The sequence below is a fragment of the Nipponia nippon genome, unplaced genomic scaffold (genome assembly GCF_047370975.1).
Source record: "Nipponia nippon isolate SJK-2023a ecotype South Korea unplaced genomic scaffold, ASM4737097v1 scaffold_3, whole genome shotgun sequence".
In the NCBI taxonomy this organism is placed as follows: Eukaryota; Metazoa; Chordata; class Aves; order Pelecaniformes; family Threskiornithidae; genus Nipponia; species Nipponia nippon.
Genome location: NW_028262347.1, coordinates 74,064,765 through 74,077,112, shown reverse-complemented (window position 1 = coordinate 74,077,112; position 12,348 = coordinate 74,064,765). Strand labels below are relative to the sequence as shown.

At 41.7% G+C, this 12,348-nt stretch overlaps 1 protein-coding gene across 22 annotated transcripts in view; it reads right to left on the bottom strand.

The window, feature by feature from the left end:
* Positions 1-12,348, bottom strand: part of SOX5 (SRY-box transcription factor 5) — a 645,708-nt gene that overhangs the window by 149,733 nt on the left and 483,627 nt on the right. For 21 of the 22 annotated variants that reach the window (XM_087765890.1, XM_087765888.1, XM_087765887.1 and 18 more), the window contains one exon: positions 9,868-9,954. The exons of the other annotated variant lie outside the window; for it this stretch is intronic. In XM_087765890.1, coding sequence (XP_087622016.1) covers positions 9,868-9,954 — 87 coding nt within the window. The remainder of the gene's footprint in view (positions 1-9,867; positions 9,955-12,348) is intronic. 22 annotated transcript variants of the gene reach the window in all.

Here is a 12,348-nt window from a genome sequence, read left to right as displayed (position 1 = left end):
GTTAACCCGCAGGAGATCTAAACCTTTATCATCGTGTGAAGTGTCTCTTGGCAGCTAAGGGATTTCCATTTTAAGAACTGTATAGCTTACAGGGCGAAACGAGTCAGTATTTTAAGCAACCACAACACCAACCGCATAAAGACAGTTGCTTAAATTATGCTACTCGGGAATTAATGAACGATCCCCGTGGCTGCTAACACTGCTAGAACTTGGGAGGTGGTGCAAACCTCGGTGAGGATAAGTTACCAGCCCCAGAAACTACCTTCAGCTGCTTCGTTATTAAACTCACTTAGAACTGCTCCGAGTAGCAGAGAGTTGGGAACGGTTCTGGAGCTGGCCTGTGCTCTCCACCGAGCATCCGTACGGCTGCAATGCTTTCACTCTAGCCATGCAGTGTGGCTGGGAGAAAAAACAAGTGCCCATTATTGCAGCGTACAACTTGACAGCAAGCTAGACCTACTTCACACAGGTATTGAGTGAGGAGTGAACGGAGAGTGGCTTACATCAATGACTGCCTCAAAAATTATACTTAATTACCGTCAGATCCACAACAAATAGATATTGCACATTTTATGTTTAACAAAGCTTTTAACCACCAGACCACCTGCCTTTCAGGAGATTGCTGTAGGTGCTCATACTGTTCTCTCTGCACTCTATCACTGCAATGGCAAAACGTGGATTTTTCACAACTTATCAAAACAACTCAAACAAGAGAGCATCAAAGTATACACCACGGGTTGCTAAAGTGAATGGCCCAAGAAAAGATGCTTTCCAGATGCGTCAGCTTATTCTCTATCACCGCAAAACGAGATTCGGGAAGAAAAAAAAAAAAACCAACATGTTTGTGGATGCAACACCCACAGCAGATGGCAATAAAAGAAGACTCAAATTAGTGGCATTCTGTATCGCCAAACCTAAACTTCATCTCAGATCAACACTATCCATAATAGTGTTTAAGTAGTAAAAGAAATTTACTCAAATGTGAAATAAACTATTACACATTCTTAGTTCTGATTCACAGTCTCAGACTGGCAGTGACAGTAACATTTTAATAAACATTAGAATGAAGACACCAATATGACCAAATGACACACTTCAAGTGAGAAAACGAACAGGAGAAACCTTGGCATATCCACCCAAAACAGAACCAAAGCAAAAAAAAGGCAGAGAAACCGCTTTTGCGATCAAAACAGTAAATACTTTATTATAATTTATTAGACAGAATGAGAATGTAAACGAGAAATTAGGAAAGCCAATATTTTCTTTAACAGGCATTTTAAGCTTTTGCTGCGCATGCTCAAGCAATGAGAATGTTTGCTTGCAGCCAGCCTACGGATCTGCTCGCAGCGGCGCAGCACCCAGCGTATTCTGCAAGGGGCAGAGCGGTGGCAAGGCTCTCCTCAATCCCTCTGACATGTCTCAATTAAGCTGCTAGGGATGTTATCAATCAGGGGTGCTTGCGTGCACGCTCACGCACACCCATACAGACAGTGAAATTTATCCCCCGAGTCAGCTTACTATCAAAGTAATTACGTAAATAGCTTTTGAACTGTCAGCATCTGTCTTTCAAAGAAAAATCAAAGAAAACAATGTGCAAGTACAAAGCCTGGAAGACACAATAATATTGTATTACGTTCATATCATTAACTACGGTTACAAAAGAAAAAAGAAAAAAATCCTCCTGTATCTACAAAGCTTCGTGAGGGGGAAAAAAAAACATTAAATGGAAATAAGAATATTTTGAAGTACTCTGCATTCAAATAATGTTAAGATGTATAATAATAATTAGAGTATGCAGTATAGAGCATTTTTTAATTTCAAACCATTAGCTAATTGATCTTCTTAAAGACGGTGAGCAGGTAGAAACGTAGTGGCAGGCATCACTTATTTACATCAATGAGAAAACTGAGGCATGAAGTTTTTAGAAACTTGCCTAAAGTCATTCTTAACTTTATCCGCTGTAAGCCCTTTTATTGCTGGCCCCGCTAAAGTCACCAGCAGAGCTCTATCAGTAAGGCCAAGAATTTCCCCACTAACTTCAACAGGGATACGTTATACAAATAATTAAATCTTTGCTTGACCTGGTTTGATACCAGGTAGGGTTGTAGCTAAAGGGACCCTGTGAACAAAGCAATTCTTGACGCCATCCAACGAACAAAGCGACAGAACCATGCTACAACACAGTTTCTGTGTAACTTTGCTCTGACGTAACAACAGTGTGGTGAGGACAAAACTACAACCCATACACCAGCTAAAAACTGAGTCGTGTCCAAGCATTTCCTGCAGTGATGTGTTTTTTTCAATGTGGTTTTTAAGCTAGGGACATAAGAGTTTTGATATAAAAATGAAAAAGAGCCAATAAGGAGGTTTTTCAAACTGAACAGCCTATTAACTAAGCTGTTCTCCAAAGAATTAAACTCCTGCTAGCAGTAACATTATTATATCCAAAGAATAAATAAAAATATCAGCAGTCCATAAAATAAGTATCTTGTATTGAGAGTTTTATTCCAGTATCTATTCTTGAGAGTTTCATTCTCATCCCATTGTCAACTATTTTTCTTCCCCCACCCCAGTTTTAACTTTGCTCTGTCACATTAGATATCCAAACCCAGTATTACTCTGCTCAGTAAAGCAATCGGGAAAGTAAACTAGAGAGGCCACCTAGTCGTCTTCTACTTAAAAGCAAACTAATCTTTGTCATGCTCGCCTTAAAAAAAATCTATTTGAAACCTGATAATAATTTTAAAGAGGAGTATTCTCCTGGTGCTGCACAGACAGCCGTGCTGCTGACGTCGCCCGAAGTTGTATATGTGAGGCAATGGGGAGCCGACGTTACGTGCCTTCAGGAAACGTAGTCTGATAAACAGACCTAACTGGCTGAGGTAAGTTCAGAATTTAAACTCTTCTTTCCTCTGTCTTTGAACAGAAATGTCAAATGTTTATGATCAAGCAATGAGTATATACTTTGAATTATGTACTTGCCGGTATGTATTTGTGGGTGGATGTGGGTATGTGCTTGTGCACATATGCAAACTCCCCTTGATGCTTCCCTAATCAATACTTCAGAGAGTGTTTTAGTATGGACTCGCACATAGCTTTTCAGGCCAGTAAATCTCGGAGCTGCCAGGACATAAACATCTAAAAACTGGCATTTTTCATTAAGCATTTAAGCCAACTTTACTACACAATGACTGCCATCACTTACAATTACCTACCTTGCTAAATTAAATGACTTCATCTGATTGATATGGGAAGTCAGCATAATAAAGGAAAACTTTCTGACTGCTTTTTACTCAGCCAGCTGCAGCCACCAGAAAAAGAAACAAGAAAAAGCCTAGAACTCAAGCCGATTTGTCTATACCTACAGATTTATGTAATGAATCTTCTCCGTTTGACAAATAAAAGTCCTTTTTAGAACAGCAAGCTAGAAGGAAGTGAGTTATTTCAGCATACGGACAGTCTTAATCTTTTAGGTTTCAGTGGAAGACTTCACAGAATGAATAAAAACAAATGATGAACAATTACCATCTTTTGCCATTACTACCCTCAAGAATTAATATTCTGTGGGGACAAAAACTTAGCCGTCTGCTCTATAACAGACCAGCACATTATTATTTCGCAATGCTGGAAAGAAGTTGTCAGTGAATATTCTTTATTTGCTGTCAGAAAAAGTTTTGGTACAGCAGACTGCAAACAAAGCTTGGTATTCAACCAGGTTAGTAACTTATTGTCAAGGTTACAAAAGGAATAGACATTTGTATTGAGACTATTTCTCAGAGGTTATTCATTGTTTTACTGTCTAGACAACAAGCTAGAACTAGGCTAGAGAAATAGCATTTGCTGCTGGAATTTTATGCAGCAGCAGGAAAAACAGTAAAAAAATACGTATGTGTATGTATATTTGCTTTGTTTTGACAAACTGGTAATTGTAGCTCAGCAACATTCATCTCTATCAGCACATCTTTCAGGTCATTTTAGTACAAAGAAGAACTGGTTTAGGTCCCTTTTGTCAGCCAACCCTCTGGACAATTTTTAAATACAGTGGTTTGGCCTCCATATGTTCAAACAAAATAAAGCCATTGGCATTTGCTACTTTAATAAGTTCCGTTTTATTCTATTTATTCTATTAATAATCGCTCTTAAAAATAAAAGTTGTGTTTGATTTAAATAGAACCTCATTTTTTCTGATCAAATTGAGTATCTTTATGTAAAAAAAAAAAAAAAATTCGAACAGGACGAATTTGCTGCTTTGTCACAAATTCACACTTTTTGCATCTTAGATGCTTTAAAAAAAGATTCCTCCAACCCTCCTTCCACAGATACTACCCTCAACTAACCTCCCGCTCTAGGGTCAAATAGGAGCAGCTCCATCCAGTCACAATCTCCATTTCAGGCTTTCCTTTGGCCTGAAAGACGTTCTGCGTTGGTGTGGCTCAATTGGCACTGTCTACTTCTCTGCAGCCTGAGAGTATCATGTTGCATTGTGATCAACCTCCACTATTTCGGCAGCTGCCAAATTTCCTCTCAAAACTTAGGTTTCCCCTGTGTGCCACTGGGCAGGTTCCCCCCCTCCCAGCACTTTTGAAATATTAACAAAGGACTAAAGCTCACTCTCAGCAATTTGCTACTATTAAACACCCCCGAAAAATAAACACAGAAAAGAAGATACTGAGTAGGTTGCAATAAATATTGAATTTATCACAGTTAAAAGCCGACATCCAGACATATCTTACCTCCTTCACTTATGACTCTCTCACCCTCCTTCTCTCCCCACTCCAAATACAATACTATCCACAAAAAATAATGCAGAACGTCCACATCTGACACAAGTTTGCAAACATTTTTCAGGCATTAATTTGCAAATGCAAAATTCTCACAGCTCCTAAGAAAGTGTGCAGCCTTCATACATCTCCTGGGGATCTGTGCTTTATTAGTCAAAGGTTTAAACCCAGTGTATTCCCCATGAATAATCTCTCTCCCCTTCCCCCTCCTTCCTCCTGTCCACATCTAAATGCAGAATCCCCAGCTTCCCTGTCTTCAGTTTACAGATTATGCGATCCAAAGTGTCACTCACTGGATTACTGCACATAACCTGAGCACCACCCGAAGCTTACTTGTCTTCAACTTGTCCAGCATTACTTAAATGGAATTATCCGTCACAATCCATATACCGAATCTGCATAGCCCACTTATCTCCAGATTCTGTGTGTCACCTACCAGATCATCCGTTTTAATCCATACATTGAATCTACATAACATATGTCTTTAATTCATGGGCTCTGATGAGCTATAGTATTGCTGAATGGATTATTTCTCTTTATCCATTATTGGCAGTCGTAAGACCGTTCACCGCATACTCTCTCATGCCCCATCTTCCGAACATATAAGCAAGATTAGAGTCTTCAACAAACACAGCGCTATCACACATCAAACACAGCTTGATATAATACCTGCACTGATACTTCACGTAACTTGGAATCCAGTTTCTCGCACAAAACAAATGTCTGTGTTATCATGCATTGAAGATTAGGATTGGTAGGCTAATCTTGCTTTCCATTACACTCATCAATCTGTGGTTACTCTAGTACAGTCTTTGGAGTCACCTAGATTTAAGTGGCTACAACAAAGGGCTGAATTTACCTTAATGATGATCCCTTTTACCGTGAGTGCAGAAAACACTTCACCTGAGTTGTTTAGGAACTAACCTGTACAACAGAGAAGGATTTCCAAACAACAAAAAAATATCAGGTTCAGGCTTGCCCGGTCTTTCTTGAAAGATTCAGGCGCAATCACTGTTAACAATGCCATCACTTTAACAGAAAACCAACTCAGAAAGATTAGAAACAAAAGTCAGTTTAGCCTTTTGTTCCACACACCTATTCAAAATTAGCTAAGTGGGGAACATATAAAATATGTATTATTATTTCTTGACAACTCTCGATAAGCAAGAGATGGACAAGATTAGCAGAAAGGCTTTGTGTACACCCAGGAAGTTTTAAAAAGAGTTCTCATCATGGCTAAGCTGCCTCCCTCACATCAGCATTAGCAAGACTGTGCATCTCACGATGCAGCTGGCCACCTGGGGGGCCAGCACCGTTCTCTGAAGCCTGCTCAGAGGAGGTCCAACACCAGTCAAATAGAAGTTTCATGTTCATTTTCTAAGTATAGGGATGGCCACTGACATTGAAGAGCATGGAAATAAATTTCCTATACCTTTTCCTATCAACGGTCCACCCTACCTGCTGCACCTGCTGCAGTCGGTAACGTTGCTTTGGAGGAAAGCAGCCACTTTCACCGTGCAACGTGCAGGTATCAGGCGGCTACGCTGGAAGCAGAAAGGGGTATTATACTCCTTCCTGTAGATGATCGGTTTGAGACCTCAAGTTGTCTCTGCTCCACTGAATCCAATAAATTGCATTATCCATGAATAATCCAGAGGCCTTTTGAGCCCTATTCTTGAATATGATGGATATAAGCAAGTTTGAACAGGCTTTAACCAATTCAATATATAGATTTACAGATTTATTTTAAAATATTTCAATTCAACGGCATGCTATGTGGGTTCTACTATAGACTGACTTGTTTTGAACAGAGTAAAAATTCCATGGATTTCAAAACAAAATTTAAGAAATCTCCAGTGTCAACCTTGTATTATTTACTTAGCCCCCTCTAAACAGAGGCATTCGAGTTAAAATTTCTACAGATACGACAGGTTCTAGAGTCTGCCCCATTTTAAGCGTATTCCCTTGCAGTACCTCTCAGTCAAGCCCTGGAATGAAATATTACATTTCCTTTTCCATTAGTAACTGGACACATACAGATCCTTCCAACGGTGATCTTGAAGTTTGCAGCTAGACCTCTGCAGGTACTCAGTGATGCTTCTCCCATTTTACAGGCATGCAGATGAAGAAAGGGGGGCTAAAAGTAGCTGCCGAAAGTAACAAAGCAAGTAAGAGGAACAACTGAATACAAAACACAGGAGTCTGGTGACTTCCAGCCATTCACCAACTGCCCTATCTTTAATAAAATACTACTGCTTTCTAACTGAAAAGAAATAACACTAATAGAAAATAAAGCCTTCCGCTTCATCTCCCTTTCTTTTAATCTCTCCCAGAGAATAAAACTCAATAGTAATAACACAGACTTGGGCATTAACAATATGTAGCCTGGTGCTGAGACTTTAGCACATGACGTACTAAAACTCCCCCAGATCTAATGAAAAACACAATGAAGTTTTGAACAGTTAAATGGAAAAAGCTATTCAGTGCATAATACAGTTGGGCAGTACAGCTTCTAGTGCTGTCCACATTCCAGGGTGTATTAATAATAAGACACTACTTGTGCGGGGTTTCCAAATATCACTAATAGAGAAATGAGGAAAAAAAAAATGCAGCTGCCAAGCCAAATATAGAGAGAAGTCAATTAGAAAATCACAACTGGAAAACTTAATAACTCTACATTCCTACAGAAGGACAAAAACATTTCCTAGCGTAACGTATGTGTGTTTGCACACGCACACGTGAGTATAACCCAGCTCAACTTGCACACCTTTCATGTTGCCTCACTAAATACAGCTGCAATACAGCTGAGCCATTGTTTGCTGGCCGCTCATGGCTGGCGGTGCCACGAAAACCGCATTCCTGGGCACTAAATAATCAGCCTGCCTGACCCCCCAAGAACCTGTAAGTCAAATTCATTTACCCCCAGAGGGCAATGCTCTATTGTATCCTCCCTCCTTTCTAGCCACCTAGGAACAATGGACAATAATTGCAACTGTCACGGCAGTCAGTAGGAAAAATAAACCAGCGCCTGTTTTCACAGCTTACTGCCAAACCTGATCCAAACACCTAATAACCATGCCCCCAACCATAGAACCACAGTTGCACTAAAAAGCCTCAGATGTGAGGCCTTTGAACAGAGCTACAGAACAATAACTCTACTTGTGTTCAAAATACGAAGCTAAAAAACAAAAATTAAAGCAAAGAAAACTCTTCTTTGAGGCTCCCCATCCTCCCCCCGGGCAAGACTGAAAGGACTGTTGAATTTCTTTCGTGCTAGCATATAGCTGCTGCTGCCGCTTTCAAGTTTCACTTGTGAAAGGGAAAGAGAGGAAGGGAGAAAAAAGATTGCCCTCCAACAGAACAAGATCATAAGGACTGGGAACAGACCGCCTTCTCAGTGCGCAGCACTTTTCAGAGCAGCTTTACCGAGTCCGAAGGCAGAGCAGAATTGCTGGGAGTCCTTCTAAAGGCTCCAGCCTACCAAGAGTTAACGAGGCTCCAGACAACGTGCAAGAACTGCCGAAATACACACCCAGAAGTGGACAGGAAAGCCGCCTGGGTACTCCGGGCCTGAAACATCTTAAAGATTCATCAGTTCACGGCAGACGATGATGTTATTTTAAAACAATAAGCAGAACTCGCAGATAAGCCCGGTGGCTACCCTACCTCTTTATGACCTGTTGCTTTATGCACATAGAGAAAACTTGCTCAGCGGGAATAAAGAACCCAGGGTTTGGCCCTCTGTTATAATAATAATAATAATAATAATATCTCAGCCTACTTGGGGCCAAAGCACTATATTCTGTTTTAAAGTTATTCTACATATGTAATGAATATATATTTTTAAATTACAGCCTCTTAGGGAGAAGCGAGGGGAAGCAAGTGGCATACTTTCCTACTTGTGTAAGTCAGTGGACTAGCGCAAACTCATGCCGGTGGCTTACTGGCGACAAGCTGGAAGGCACATATAATTAAAATAACACTATCTTTGCACATGTACCAATACGTTAATCTCTCGGAGCACATCATGTTGTATTCTTTACTGAACGCTGCCCACCTCTTGTGCAGAAGGTCCTTAAACCTGTCAGGCATGAGGTTTGCGAGCCCGCCTGAATGAGGATCTCAGTATCAGCGACAACATTAGTAAGCAAACAAACAAAAAATAATGGAGAGAAATGAAATCTAGTTTGTAAACATAAAAGAAGGGTTTAATTTTAATCTCATTCTACTTTCACATTTCCAAAATAACATTGGCTTTGATTTTGCTGCTACTCCAGATGTACACTGATATAAATGGGAGAAGAATCGGAGTCACTGTTTCTTTTCAGAGTGATAATGGCTGCTCTGGAAACTAACATTTTTGACACTGTGTATTTTGAGCAGCTCCTCATCACAGTCACTGAGGAAGAATTACAAAAATATTAAATTACATGAAAACAAACAACTACAGGTTCCCTAAAATGACCTCACATATATAAAATGTGGAAATATCTTGGCAAAGCAGAAGCTACTGCTGCTGGAGAGTGGACAAATTTTGTCATTTTCCTTCTGGAGTACAGCTTTAAAAGAACATGCTTTAGTGCACAGATGTTGTACGCTGTCTTTTAAAATCTGCACTGGCTAATTTTGGTACCTAGAGGTATCATTACACAAACTTTGCTCTTTTTTTTTTCCCCTACATGCAGAAAAGTCAAAACCATCTCCATCATCAAAATCTGTCCAAAAATTAACAAGGACTTCTGATCACCCTCAGATTTCAGAAGCTGAGCTCTGCTGTACTCTGATACTACATAAGCCTGTGTTTGATATGTGAATTGATTTTTTTTTTCCCAATCCAGCAGTAGGAAGTGTCCTCTTAAAACACAGAACGATATATGCCACAAAAGCTTTATGTAAATTCATTCACTTAGGGCACTTACCATTTCATTTATTTATGTTATCACAGATGGAGAGCATACATTTCATTTAAGCCCCAAATTACGATGTTTCAAGGGGAGGGGAAGAGGAGCAAACAAACAAAGTTCCATAACGGCAGTGATACCTGCATACTCATTCTCAATTTGCTTTAGCACAGAAACAGTGTTACCTTTTATTTCTCCAAAGTTCCCTGATCCCATGGCAAGAAGCTTGTCTTTCCAGTCCTTTGATAGTAGCTTTTCAATACTGGGAGTTTCTGAGTGAAGGGGGGGAAAAAAAATGTAAGCAAATCAACATGACTGTCTCCACAATAGAACTCATTAAAAGTCTATCTGCTAAAAATAAGGCCAACCCTATTCTGGGCCCCAGTTCGTAATGACTTCATCAACAAACTGATAAGAGGGGAGGAAAAAGAAAAAAAAAATAGGGAAAGAAAAAAAAAAAAAGAACGTGCTTTGTCACCTGCTGTTTCAAAACCATTAGCTTTTTCCTCTTGTGGAACAAAGCCCCGGTAATTCTGTATGACAATGGGCACATATAAACCTGCAGTTCATTGTTTTTCAATTTGGCGAACAAGTTGCTGCCTATAATGGATGCCTGTCAATTCTGGGTGTTAGTCTGCAGTCAAAAAATAATTATGTTGATAAAATGCAGAGTAAAGAGAGTGAGAGAGAGAGAGAGAGAAAGAGAGAGAGAAGCAAAGAATTAGCTCCTAAATCTGCTACATGTAATTATATCCCTCTGAGTGTTTACAATTACATCCACTTTATAATGTGTGTTTAAACATCGCGTGGTGGTAAGCATACTGTGGAAAGATTTTCCGGTAACACGCACATTATAAATAATAATAAAAAGTTGGGTATGAAAAAAAGCTTTAAAAGATTGCAAAATCCAGAGGGAGAAAAGGCATTGCTTAGAATGGAAACCCATTATTTGCTCATTTCAGATTCTATCACTTCCTTTAAAAATAAAATAAAATAAAATAAATTTGTTCAGTATTTGCAGGAAAAATGCAGCGAGGGTGTGGATGGGTCTGATATTTATGTCTGTAACTCTTGTATTCTGACCTCTTTTTGTGTAGAATTTTAATGCATAAGTAAATATAAATGCTAATAAAATTCAGAGAACATTAAACTCAATTCCAAACAATGTAATTGTATATTCTTGTCAGCATTTAGATGGGTACACAATTACAATAGCTTTCAATCCCACGATTAGCACTGCATTCAGTTAGAAAATGGAGTGTACTAAAAGATAAGTGTCCCAGTATGCGCCATCTAAATAACAATACCCACACTTATTATCTGGATCTAAGACATATACTGCTATTCTCCACATTTGTGTTTATGTGTATTTGTATTTGTTCAGGCATTTGTTTACCCCCTACCAGGAGCATAAAGGGAGTACATGTTAACTTATCAAAGGGACCGTCTGGCCTAGAGACCATACAATTATTAGCAACTGGTTAATTTTCCCCACAGTAAAAACCATTACGAGCAACCTTCATTATCTCGTTTGGCTAATTCTGCCTCCTTCCTTGAAGCCCCAACTTCCAGCTCGGGGGCGGCAGCGCGGCCCTGCCGTGGGGAGGCTCCCCGCCGCCCCGCGCACCCACCCACCCGCCCACGCACCCACCCGGGCGGGCGGGCGGCGGGGGAGCTCGGCCCGGCCGCTCCCGCCTCCCTGCAAAGCCTCTCTCCCGCCCCGGCAGCCCGCCGCACCACCGGCGCGCACCGCGACGTCCGCGTAGAAGTAACTACGCCGAGCTGGGCGCAGGGAAGCCCTCCTGCCTCCCCCCCGCCCACGGGCGCAGCCCCACGCATGAGTCGCGCTGGGCGCCGCCAGCGCAGCAACTCGCCGCGTCCCGTTTACAGCAGAAGAGATTATATTCCCCCCCCCCCCCCCCCCGCATTTTTATACACCCCGATTTTCTCCTGCGCAATGGTGGGCTTCCCGCCCTTCGCGCTTTGGCGGTGCGGGTCGCGCCTTGCGCTCCGCGGGGGCTCGGCCTCCCAGGGCCGCCCGACCCCGGGTGTCCCGTGAGGAGCCCGCGGAGCGCCCTGCGGAGCGCCCTGCCCGCCCAGCGCCCGGGGCCGGGGAGGCTGCGCGGCGGCCGGCGCTTCCCCGCCGGGGCGGGCGGTGCGGGGCTGCCGCCCCGCTCCAGGCACTCGCGCAGCTACTTCTCAAGTTTGTGCGTCCCCTGTAAGCACCCACGAAGGAAACCATTTTTCCAGACATATCTGAATAGGTCAAATACACGCCGCCGCTTGCTTTTTCTGTTTTTTTTTCTTCTTTCCTTTTTTTCTCCCCCCTGCGCTTTTCAAAAAACTGTCGAGCAGCGTGTAAACAGGCCAGAGCAAATGCGGTATTTGCAGTAGAGGGCTGTCAGTCATTAAAAGCTAACAAACCTTTGCAAAGCAGGAATGCGGCGATAGAAATCCATTGTGAGCTGACAATAGGCTCCAGAGCCTCCAGGCACCAAAAGCAGCCCGTCTTACTTTTAAGCCTATTGTCAGCAAAGTCCACCACAAAGCTTTTCCCCTGCAGCTAGACAAAATATTCGCCGTGGTGCGCTCCTAAAGAAACAGAAGTCTTCTGTCTAACTTGCCGCGTTAAAGCAACAGTAGCCGCTGCCCGGGCCGCGGCCGAG